The following is a 13,078-nucleotide window of genomic DNA, read 5'->3' on the forward strand; positions in this document are numbered from 1 at the left end:
TTTGTTGGTTGGTGCAATGTAAGCTATTCTAAAGAATTTTGTAACTTTTTATTGGATTCACCCATGTTTACCCCTTAAACCCAAAAATAATACGTTTTAGGCCAGAAATACAAGCCCTAATGTGCTGAAATGTTAAACAATTGTTTGCAGTAGGTTATTCGTTTAGTATTTAAAAATTTGCCTTAATAGGACAAAAAGTTACTTTTACCGTCCATAATATGTGTACACTGTCAGTCAGATAGAAGTCTCAACTCTCAAAGTAGTAATTCACTTGTTTACGATTAAGGCGGGTGAATACAGCGGGAGTGCTCAGAATTCACTTGTTTACGATTAAGGCGGGTGAATGCAGCGGGAGTGCTCAGCTTGACGTCCGGACGGACGTTTTACGAGACAGTCGTGTTGGTGATTAGAAATCAGCTGTTTTTGCGCAGCCATGCTATGTCGTTTTATTAAGTTATCAAGCTCTTTTTTAGTTTTGGAAAATTGTGTTTAAAAACTGACCTTGAACGACAATATCAAGGTCAAAGCATGAGATTAAATTGAAAGTGTTTTTCCTGTTCTTATTTACTGTTTTTTGTAATTATATGACAATAATGATGCAAAAAGAATACGGACAAAACTTTTAAAGTTGGGTTAAAGCTAAAGTTGGTCAAGTATTTCCTTAAGAATCTAAAAATAACCAGGATGTTTGTTTACCATAAATCCGCATAAACGCGCGTGTGGGGACCCATTCGTTTTTGCTTGCAAAAACAATCATATGTGTAGATCAAGTGATGTGTATAGTAAATTGGTAAATATCTAACAATGATTGTGCCCTATTTTTACTGTTATCAAATCGCATATGTGTGGGGACCCATTAGATTATGCTTGCAGAAACAAATTATGTTATAAAGTGCCAGGAAAAAGATAGGGACCCAATGAAATGTAGGTGCCAAATATATATCCATTATAAATATAGTAAATGGTATATGTGATACATCGTTAAATATGATGTAGTATATATAAACTGGCAATATATAGGAAAACCACTATTCTAGTTTTTGAGTATTATTATTTTATTTGAAGGCAAATTATTGTCAAATAGTTAAACACAAATTTTACAAAAGATGTCTGATTCTGCAAGCTTTCAGCAACATTTTTGCAAAGAACTAAACTTAACAAGCACCAAGAAGAATTTAAGAGCATTTGAAGATGCCAAAGCAAACCTGTTGATGAACAACTTTAAGCCATCCTACCAATGTGACATTTGTAAAAAAAGATTTAGTGTGAAGAGCGATTATGCAAGTCACATGTTTGACTCACATAACAGATTAATCGACCAAAGCTCAATGATATTAGGCAGAGTTATTAACAACGAAAAGCAACACATGCTGCTCCACACCAATCAGTGTGATGTTTGTAAAAAAAGATTTTTGCTTAAGAGGAGTTATTTAATGCATATGTCCACTCACAATAAAGAGAAGCCGCATCGATGTGCTATTTGTAAAAAAAGATTTAAAACAATGGAATGTGCGAAGCGACACTTGGTGAGCCACACCGATCAGTATCAATGTGATGTTTGTAAAAAAGGATATGCCTCGAAGTGGAATTTAGAACAACATCAGTTAGTTCATGTTAAGAAGAAATCCCAAACCAGTGATGAAAATCCCATACCTATGATGAAATCTCATACCTTCGATGAAAATCCCATACCTGCGATGAAATCCCAAACCTGTGATGAAAATCCCATACCTGTGATGAAATCCCATACATGTAACGATATAAACGAACACTTAAGAACACCCAAGAATCTCTTTCAATGTACTAAATGTAAGAAAATATTAAAAACAAAAGTAATATTGGAAAGACACATACTGAATTACTGCAAGAAAAATCCCCCTCAATGTGATGTATGTCAGAAAAGATATAGATCGAATAAATCTTTGCAAAGACACATGATGAAACACAGCAATGAAAATCTCCATCAATGTGAGAAATGTGAGAAAACATTTAAATCGAAGGCATCTTTGGAAAGACACGTGATGAATCACAACAAGGAAAATTTCCATCAATGCGATGTATGTGAGAAAATATTTGAATCGGAAGAATCTTTAGAACAACACATATTGCATCACTACAGGGAAAAACCCTTCCAATGCAATATTTGTGAGAAAAGATTCAAAGTAATTGGGAGTTTGAAAACACACTTGATTGGTCACACCAATGAGGAAGCAAAACAATGTGATGCTTGTGAAAAGAAATTCACACAAGATCAATATTTGAAACAACATATGCTGATTCACACAAATAAGTACCTTGGAAAGTAACAAAATGCGTTTCAATGGACTACTTCTTTTCTTTAAGTGTTCGTTTTTTCCCAGTAAAGCTATGCGTTTTAGACGCAATTATAAAATAAATCAACGCAACATGAAACAATGTTTTATAAGCGACGAGTGGCTGCTCATGGCTCCAATAAGCAAGGGTGCTGTTAAAAAAATGCATGTTTGTTTTGATATTATGTGATAAAAAAACGTTGGTTTATTTCGAAACATGTAAAAAAATGCGAAAGTTATACCTGTTTTGTTTTCTTCACTTACCATCACTTTTTTAAAGTTTAACCAATAAGTAGCGTTGTGTGAATGTGCAAAAAATTGTAACTCGGCACTGCGGCGTCGACATTGCCGCTTACCTTTTTTCGGCACCGTTGGAGCGACACTGCTCTCTTGGTTTCTTATATATTATCTTGATTGACGTTGCTCACTCTTCTTTTTCTGCACTGTCGAAGTCGCGAGGCCATGTCTGAACTATTGCATGGCTACTGCCTTTATAATAAACTATAAAAATTTTCGATTCAAAGTAAATAAATTGGTCCGATTAATTGAATTTTATCGTCAATCTACAATGGAAAATTGGAGTGCTACAGTTCCACAGTGCCTAAACGCGAGCCGCCACTGTATAAGCAACATGAACGGAACTTGAATCATTCGTCGTCGGTAATAAGGTTTTCTAACTTCGCACCCGGCATGTCGTTTTTTTAGGGCAAGCATTTTATTAACCGGGTTGCATATATTACCACATCAAATGTTTTCGAGTGACTGGTATACAGCTGAACCAAATACCAGTCTTTGTGTGTTAATGTGTTATAGTTTTGTATTGAACTGCACAGTTAGCATATAATCTTGCTTACTGCATCACTTCCTTTTTAAATGATGCGCCTTTTGTGTAACACACCATCATACGTGCCGCCTTTTTGTAAAATATTGTGGAAATGTAATAAAATTCTGATTATCTTCCTATCTTAGCCAGGAAACGTTACTTTTGAGCTAGTTAATGGAAGGCTCTTACACCATGATAATATTCCGACATTTTTTTTAAATAATACTTAAAATCGCATTAACATTTCTGATTTTGAACGGCTACATTTTATTTTAAAAGATTTAAAAGACTTTAACAGATAATTCACTTCAACAAATCATTGACTTAAGCGGATAATTCACTTTCGAAACTCATAATTCACTTAAACCAGTAATTGCCAAATGCCAACCTTTCTGTGCGTACCACTTTTAAGGTTACGCATCACAAAGTACCATGCATGCTTTAAAGCAGGGGTCTTCAACCTTTTTGGCGCAATCGCCCCCTTTCCAAGGCACTGGCTCAAAATTGCCCCCCTATGAGATTGTTATTTGTATAAACGTTTTTGAGCAGATGTGGGCGGTAAGATTCACCTAGCAATACGAAAGCATCAGTCAAGCTTCAGTTAAAAAATAATTTAATTGCTATTTCACGCAATTCTTTAAACGCATCTAAGAAAAATCTGTTCAATCGTACACAAAACAATATTACGATTATGCGCAAACAATTGCCTTTTTTTCTTGAAAACAATAGGGTATTACTCGGAAGAGGAGAATCCCAAATGATACAAATACTTCGCAGTTTGGGAAGCGCTTGTGTAGACATATAGGAAGCGTGAAAGCAAAACAATTAAGTGTGAGGTAAAGCTCGTTACCGTTGTATTTAAAAAATGTGGCCTGTCACCATAGCCTCAATAAAGTGCCCACTGTGGCAAATTAAATGCCCAACCTTGCTTTCGAGATCAAGAAAGTACAAACAATTCACAGTAAACACAATGTATTCAGTTGGCAGCATGTTCATGCTGATGCGTACCTTGTCCCTGGTGTTTGTTTGCAAGACGAATTATATCTGATTGTAAGTTAAAGTTAGCCGAGTCTCACAGTTTTTGTACATATTTATACAATCAGTAATGTTGAAATCGCCCCTTTTTGAAGTCAAATCGTCCGCCAACTTCCGAAATTGTCACCATTGCCCCCTCGGTAGACGAAATCGCCCCCGTTGAATAACAGCTGCTTTAAAGTATTTTTAATCAGTCAACTGTTACATTTTAGTTCTAAGATGTAGTACAACGAAGAGTTTAGCACACTATTATGCGCAATCTTAACTGGTTGCTTTCTATCAACCAAATAATACGAGGCAAGACGTCATTTGACGCATTATTTCCTAAAACATGTTTAAGCTTCGACTTGTAGTTCCCTGTAAACTAGTTTAATGATGGACGCATAATAGTTTTTGTTTGTTTGGTTATAACGAAACAGTTCAAGACAAAACATTTTGTTGACAAAAAATTACTAGCGTCCAACAACATGGTGCAAACATATAGAATAAATACAAAAACGAAAGATGTTCGCGCACCACCAGTGAATTGTGTATTGAAGACGGATTTCCCAACCGGTGGTAATCACCTTCTTCAATGCGTAATTCACTTAAACTCATCAATCATGTAAAATGATTAAGTGATTAGTCCCGGGTATCTCCTATGGGGGTTCAAGTTATTTGTGCAATTAGGTCATATATCTCACCTAATCGCATATTTCACTGAAAATAATTGCAAGTCTTTTCATATATTGGTAGGGCACCACGGATGAGCGGGCGAAACGATCGCGGCTGGTGAAAACATCGATTTTCGCGTCAGTTAATCGCATACATTTAATTCACTTGATCGAAAAATTGACTTAACCTCATATATCACCCATTAGTTCACTTAATTGCATAATTCACTTAAACGCAGAGTTCACTTAATAGCATAACTCACTTAATCGCGCATTTCACCTCATTGCACAATTCACAAACACTTATTCGCATAATTCGCTTAATCGCATGATTCATTTAATAGCATAATTCACTTAATAGCATATTTTACTTAATAGCATAGTTCACTTAATAGCATAATTCACTTAATAGCATAGTTCACTTCATCGCATAATTCGCTTTATCGCATCATTCACTTAATAGCATAGTTCACTTAATAGCATAATTCACTTAATAGCATAGTTCACTTAATCGCATAATTCGCTTAATCGCATCATTCACTTAATAGCATAATTCACTTAATAGCATAGTTCACTTAATCGCATAATTCACTTAATAGCATAATTCACTTAATAGCATAATTCACTTAATAGCATAGTTCACTTAATCGCATAATTCGCTTAATCGCATAATTCACTTAATAGCATAGTTCACTTAATCGCATAATTCGCTTAATCGCATAATTCACTTAATAGCATAATTCACTTAATAGCATAGTTCACTTAATCGCATAATTCGCTTAATCGCATCATTCGCTTCATCACATAATTCACTTAATAGCATAATTCACTTAATAGCATAATTCACTTAATAGCATAGTTCACTTAATCGCATAATTCGCTTAATCGCATAATTCGCTTAATCGCATAATTCACTTAATAGCATAATTCACTTAATAGCATAATTCACTTAATAGCATAATTCACTTAATAGCATAATTCACTTAATCGCATAATTCACTTAATAGCATAGTTAATGTCGCAAACTAGTCGGGTCAGATATCCCTACTGTTGCTATTTGTGTTGACGCTGTCTTTGGCACACCAAGAACTTTCGAGATGTTTACTGTATTCTCTCCACAATACAATGAATTCGTTATTAAAACCGCACCACAGCACCCAAACCACAGGTTACTCTAGTTCAAACACAAGGCGTGACATGGCGTGATGATAGAACCTATCAGATGCATTGTTACGTCATAAGATGTCTAGGTTGCAATGTACTGAACAAGTTAATTTGTGGCAGTTCACTTCATCGCATAATTCGCTTAATCGCATAATTCACTTAATAGCATAATTCACTTAATAGCATAATTCACTTAATAGAATAGTTCACTTAATAGCATAGTTCACTTAATAGCATAGTTCACTTAATCGCATAATTCACTTAATCGCATAATTCACTTAATAGCATAATTCACTTAATAGCATAATTCACTTAATAGCATATTTCACTTAATCGCATAATTCACTTAATCGCATAATTCACTTAATCGCATCATCGCATATTTCACTTAATCGCATAATTCACTTAATAGCATAATTCACTTAATCGCATAATTCACTTAAACGCAAAATTCACTGAAACGCATTAATTCACTGAAACGCATCATTCACTTGATCGCATAATTCACTTAATCGCATATTTCACTTAATCGCATAATTCACTTAAACGAATAATTCACTGAAACGCATTAATTCACTTAATCGCATAGTTCACTTAATAGCATAATTCACTTAATCTCATAATTCACTTAATCGCATAATTCACTTAAATGTATCATTCACTTAAACGCATAATTCACTTAATAGCACAATTCACTTAATAGCATAGTTCACTTAATCGCATAATTCACTGAATAGCATAGTTCACTTATTTGCACAATTCACTTATTTGCATAATTCACTTAAACGCATAATTCACTCAATAGCATAATTCACTTAATAGCATAGTTCACTTATTTGCATAATTCACTTAAACGCATAATTCACTTAATCGCATAATTCGCTTAATCGCATAATTCACTTAATAGCATAGTTCACTTAATAGCATAATTCACTTAATAGAATAGTTCACTTAATAGCATAGTTCACTTAATCGCATATTTCACTTAATAGCATAGTTCACTTAATAGCATATTTCACTTAAACCACCTTTTTTTGATGTGACGCCCATGGAAAAGTTTTCTGGACTTGCGACGCATAAGCAAATAAAAGTTAATGAAGAAACTTATTATTAAAGTTATGTTTATTGATACAACAACAAAAAGCCACGAAACGCAACTATTCTGCGACGCCCTTGGAAAACTGAAACGACGCACCAGGGCGTCGCGACGCACAGTTTGAGAACTACTGACTTAAACGCATTAATTCACTTAATCCCGAAGGCCAAAAGTAAAGCTGTAACGTTTTTCGTTTGTTGCACTACGGGTGGAGGACGTTAACTGTTTGAAACACATTGGACACAAATTTTCCAGTTAAGACAAAAGTATACGTTTTTTTTAGAGTTAGGATATTAGGCGATACATGTGGTACAAGTGGGCCTACAATCACACACGGCGCTGTGCTCTTGGGGCCGTACACATTGCACTTCGGAATACCAAGTAAAAGTAATTCTCAGGCTTATGAACGTGATGGCGCGGACAGCAAATGGCTTTTGTTCGTGCAGAAAATGTTTTTCAGAATGAAGAAGCGTGATTGCCTGACAACAACATTTGTGTATTTGCAGCTAAGATGAATACTGGGATCAGCCCTGAAGCGTCGATGCAGACCTGCGATCACGGCATACTTTTCGATAATTCACAGTACGCCAGGCCTATTAAAGGCATAATACCGAATCAGCTGGTCTCCCAAGCATGGCAAGGCACAGGCTAGAAAAATCTAGCCTGTGCCTTGCCATATGTATATGCTTGGGAGACCAGCTTATTGGGTATGATGCCTTTAATAGGCCTGGCGTACTGTGAGTTGTGTATTTCCAATGCTTTTTAACCGGCAATTTCTGGTTAATTTTGACGAAAAATTATTGATCGTCGTTTTTCTAGGTTTGTTTTGCATGGTAGCGTTGCGAGTTAGCAAGGTTGCAGCAACTTAGCGTTAGCTATCTTGCAAGATTTTTGTTGGTTTTCAAAACGGCCTAAACGCGCCGTTGCCAAAAAGCCTAAATTGCGGCAACTTAATCTATTGGACAACGGTGCCCTATGAAATTGCGATAAATCGTTTTACGCGACCTGTAAGCAGCAGGTTTCTGCACTGGTCTAATTTCAGTCGAAACTTGCTCGCCTTGAGGTTGCTAAACACATGTTTGAGGTATTTGCCAGTTGCGATACGATTTTCTGTATACTGTATGGCAGGGGTGTCCAACCCGTGGCCCGCAGGAAGGTTCTGAGTGGCCCGCGCGTTTTTTTTCGAAATGACTTATATTATGAACCTTAACACCTGCCCAATTTATGGCGATCTTACATGCCGAGGATTGGCATTTATTGTTTGCCTTGTTTCTTTGGTAATACAGTAATACACGACTGTTCAAGTTAATTTTATTACATCACAATGCACATTGTTACGCATCACATTTTCTGCATTGTTACGTCCACAATCTTACTCTTGCTTCAAGAGTCAGTCAGAAATATTTCTTGCCTTATTGAAGTTCATCTGTTACCATATCAGAGACTCGCGCAAAACGCATTTAACAGTGAAATATCTTCAGCACTCTGCAGTGATAAGGATTATGCTAAATAAAAAACAAAAAGCAAGTAACGCCAACAGAATATTCTAAGAAAAGTGGACATGTGGAAAGCCATTTTAAGATTACAAGTTAGCAGTAAACACTCAAGTGGCCCGCGCAATCATTCGTAAACCGCATGTGGCCCTTTGGCCAAAAAGGTTGGACACCCCTGCTGTATGGTCATAGTGTGCTTACTAAATCAACATCACTCACCGATTGTTTTTTGCAAGTGCGAGAACACTACCTTTTTTAGACCATTTATACGAGCAATTTAACGTACCGGTATGATTTTAACTATGGTGTAACAGAATAACACGTTTTCTTTTGATTTAAATCCCTCGCATTATGTACGTTTATGACGTCACAGACCAACATTGTAGTGAAACTGCAAAAAAATTTGGTAAACGGCGTAAAACATAGAAATGTAAATATTGTTTTTCTTATCTTACCACTATGCTGCCTGGTTCGTTTGTTTATAAGTGGCTATGTTGTGTTTGACCGCATTTAAAAATGAAATGCGCTGGTTATTTTTTGTCAGCTGTTTGGCAGATATCGTGGAGTGTACATTTGTTGCAGTGTAGAAAAGTGCATTGAAGCCTTATGTTGATCCTGTTAAAGAAATAACCATTTTTAGTTATTTAGTTTGTCTTGTAACGGGCTTATAGTTTAAATATTTACACGTCATTCAAATTGTCAATAATGTAATTATATTATTGCTTGCTTTTTAGCACATCTGTTAAATTGAGCGAGTGTGTTTCATGCTCATTAACTTTAATTTACAAATTATCAAACGTGTAGAGTAGACCATTTATGCCAGAAAGCTGGTGGTGTCCAAGCATCCAATTATGTGTAGGTATCAAATATTTATTATACCTTACATGATAATTTGGTTGTATATATATATATATTTATATAGTGTAAATAAAAAGGACCATATTATATGGGAATGTTACATTATGCGTTTTTTGAATGGATTTTTTGTTCTTGTTCTCATTTTATTACATTTAACCATTCTTTAGGTCATGCTCAGATCTTGGTATTTTTATTTTAGGAGAAAAACCTTGTCATGATGATTTAGAAACAACAACCTGAATAATGATGTCTGACACTGAGTTGGCATCACAACAAACTCAACTTAAATATTCAAGTTTATTAAATCTGTTTGCATTATCTGCACAACAGTCTTCTAAAGAATTGGAAGTATCAGACTTCAAGTCCATTTCGACAGAGAAATACTTTAAAGAGGTTAAAGATTCTGACACAAACCAATGCATAGACACCAACAAGCAATCTATTCAATGTGATGTTTGCAAGAAAGGTTTTAGCCATGCGTCTAAATTGAAACAGCACATGGTAACTCACACTAAAAAACAGCTGCATCAGTGTGATGTTTGCAAAAAGGCATTCAAAAAAGCAGCTAAATTAAAATATCACATGTTGACTCACACAAAAGAAAAACCGCATCAGTGTGAAGTATGTGAAAGAAGATTTGCTCTGAAGAGAAGTTTAACTAAACACAAGTTCACTCACAGCACCGAGCATCCCCATCGATGTGCTGTTTGTAAGAAAAGATTTAAGACAATTTGGTATGCGAAACGACATATGGTGATCCACACTGGTCAGCACCAATGTCATGTTTGTAAGAAAGGATTTGGTTTCAAGAGTTATTTAGATAGACACCTGTTGACTCACCAGAATGAGGAACCCCATTCTTGCGAAGTTTGTGGGAAAAGATTTAAACTGGTCAGTGATATGAAACAGCACATGTTGGGACACTCTAAAAATAAACTCTATCAATGCGATCTATGTGAACAAAAATTTAAATTGAAAGAATCCTTTGAAAGTCATCTGTTATTCCACGCAAACGAAGAATCCCATATATGCACAATTTGTGGGAAAAAGTTTGAGAAGGCCAGGAATTTAAAAACACACATGTTGATACACGACAAGGAAATGCCTTATAAATGCGATGTATGTGAAAAAAGATTTAAACTGAAGGTATATTTGGAAAGGCACCTGTTGGTTCATGACACAGAAAAATCATACGAATGTGAAGTATGTAAAAAAAGATTCAAAAGATTTCAAAGTGTGAAACTCCACATGTCAACTCACTCAAATGAGAGGCCTCATCAATGCCATGTGTGTGACAAAAGCTTTAGTCTGCCTGCTAATTTGAAACAACACATGTTAACTCACACAGACAAAAGACCTCATCCATGTGATATTTGTAAGAAAACATACAGAAGTGCCCAAGGTCTGAGGCGACACAAGTTGTCCCACATCAAAAAAGGCGAGAGCAAAGTGATGCCTGAGACAAGGATTTAGATTGAGGGAACATTTAACACAACACATGTTGATTGTTGACTCACACAAATGTGATTCATGTTAGAAACGAGTTAAAAGTATGCCAGACTTGAACTGATGCAAGTTGTCCCTCACCAAAAAAGGTTTTCAACTTAGGGAACTTTTTGCACATTACATGTTGACTTACAGAAAAGGATCATCATTGGAATGATGTTTAATACATATATATTCCCTCACAAAACAAACATTATTGGGATGCCACAAATCAACAACCACAGCAGTGTTAAGTTTGTTGGATAGTATTCTTATTAAAAACAATTTTTTTTCATTTTGTGTGTTTTCATATATGAAGCTAAGTGGCTTATTTGTGTTTTGACTAAAAGTGAATATTCAGCAATTGTGTTCGTTTGGTTCAAGTTTACCCGTCATTTAGGTCACAATTAGCATACAACCTGTAACGTTCTAAAATTGTAAACCCTTGTTTTTTTGCATGTTACTTGTTTGTTGCCTAAAATTTTAAGCCCGGACCTTTTTATTATGGGCTTCAAACTTCTTCTAAATGGTACACATGATGCATTGTGAAGTATTTTAAAGAATTTTAAACGTTTTATTGTATTCACCTATTTTTCACCCCTTAATCCCTAAGTATTACTGATCCTCTTGCCCGAAGGGGAAATGTACTGCTTCTATCAGTATATATATATAAATATATATATATTAAAATTTACTGGGGTCTTTTTTGTTTGTTGTTTTAAATTTTAGCCTGTATGCACCTGGGCTCAGGTGTTTTCATGCAGCTTTGCAAGAAGGTTTTCTGCCATTAAGTTAGCATTTTTCATGCTTAGGTTTATGGCAAAAAGTAACGCTGGTTTGTTCCATGCGCTTGATCAATACTAGTTGGTTACCCAAATCAGATTTATGCTATGTGGGTTGATGCATTGTAAAGTCCTTTAAATTGATTTGTAAGGTTTAGTTGGATTCACCCCTAAACCCCGAAATATTAGTTTTTATGTTTACCATGTGCTGGAACTTTAGACAATTGATTGTGTGTTGGTACTCAAAATTTTAGCTCAATCGGCCAATGGTTACCGAATAAGACCTAATTTAAACTCGATGAACGGCACTTTACTTTGTTGTATGTCAGTGAAAACGTTGTTGCTTAACAAAAAGGTCAAAAATGAACTAGACGTTTTCGAAAATGCCCGATAAGTGGTGATTGTCAGTCGCATGGCAAGAGGTCACGGTAAAACACAGTTTTGACCGAAACGGTCCCCCAAATTTCTCCAGCGGTTTCCCAAAATTTGCCAGTAGCCTAATAAATAATTCGTTTAAGCAAATATGGCTATTTTTTGGTATTTAAATGAAACACTTGCGGTATCTTAAAACTACTTAGCGGTCACCCAAACCAAACCTTAAAAAAAACCTGGTCAAGGATATTGCATCTTCGAAATTCAATTAAACTGCAGGTTTTCAAACGTTGAAATGCGATTAAGCGCGTGTTTGGTGACTTTACTCCCATATGTTGTGCAGGAAAATCTACCAACACAAGAACTCACACCACGAGTTTCCTAAATACAGATAAGTAGCTCAAATGGCATTCACAATTATTACGATAACAAGTAAAATGAGAAAGAATACGAACAAGACAAGAAATACGCCAAGTCAGGTTCGCGACAATCAAAGGCCGGACCACAGCTTCACGGGTAATTTAAATAACTGCACTGTTTACGCCATCTATTGGTATTTAGCAAACTTTTCCACTGTGAGTTCGTGTGTTTGTAGCTCATAATTATCTGTGTAATGGACATTCTGCAATAAATCTTATGCTATTGAAGGAAATGTTACTACCCGGTATAGTTTTCATAGTTTTTTCAATTCCAGAGTTATTGCATAGACTCTATGCCATAGAGCAGGGGTTCCCAACCTTTTTACGATCTCGTACCACTTGGACGCTCTGTACTGCCACGCGTACCACTTCTTGCAGAACAACTAATTTAATCGAATCAAACGCTATTTGTTTAAGCTATAAGCAGTAGATGATATCTATCAAGAGCAATCAATTGACAAAATTAACCCACTGTCCCACAGCATTGCACGGCTTTTCAAAGCAACTGTGCTTCTTGTTAAAAATTGACATGACCTGTATTTTGAAGATCATAATGATACGAAACAGCAGGAATAGTTACGTAACA

The 13,078-nt window shown here is 35.6% G+C and overlaps 1 protein-coding gene across 1 annotated transcript; it reads left to right on the forward strand.

Annotated features, from left to right (window-relative positions):
• Window positions 1-9,320: 9,320 nt before the first annotated feature.
• LOC145225039 (uncharacterized) lies at window positions 9,321-11,613 on the forward strand. Its single transcript, XM_080091682.1, has 2 exons — window positions 9,321-9,431; window positions 9,634-11,613. The coding sequence occupies exon 2, from the start codon at window positions 9,678-9,680 to the stop codon at window positions 10,905-10,907; it is 1,230 nt and encodes a 409-aa protein (XP_079947808.1). The 5' UTR covers window positions 9,321-9,431; window positions 9,634-9,677; the 3' UTR covers window positions 10,908-11,613.
• The last annotated feature ends 1,465 nt before the right edge of the window (window positions 11,614-13,078 follow it).

Source organism: Phallusia mammillata, chromosome 4 (assembly GCF_965637545.1).
Source record: "Phallusia mammillata chromosome 4, kaPhaMamm4.hap1.1, whole genome shotgun sequence".
NCBI lineage: Eukaryota > Metazoa > Chordata > Ascidiacea > Phlebobranchia > Ascidiidae > Phallusia > Phallusia mammillata.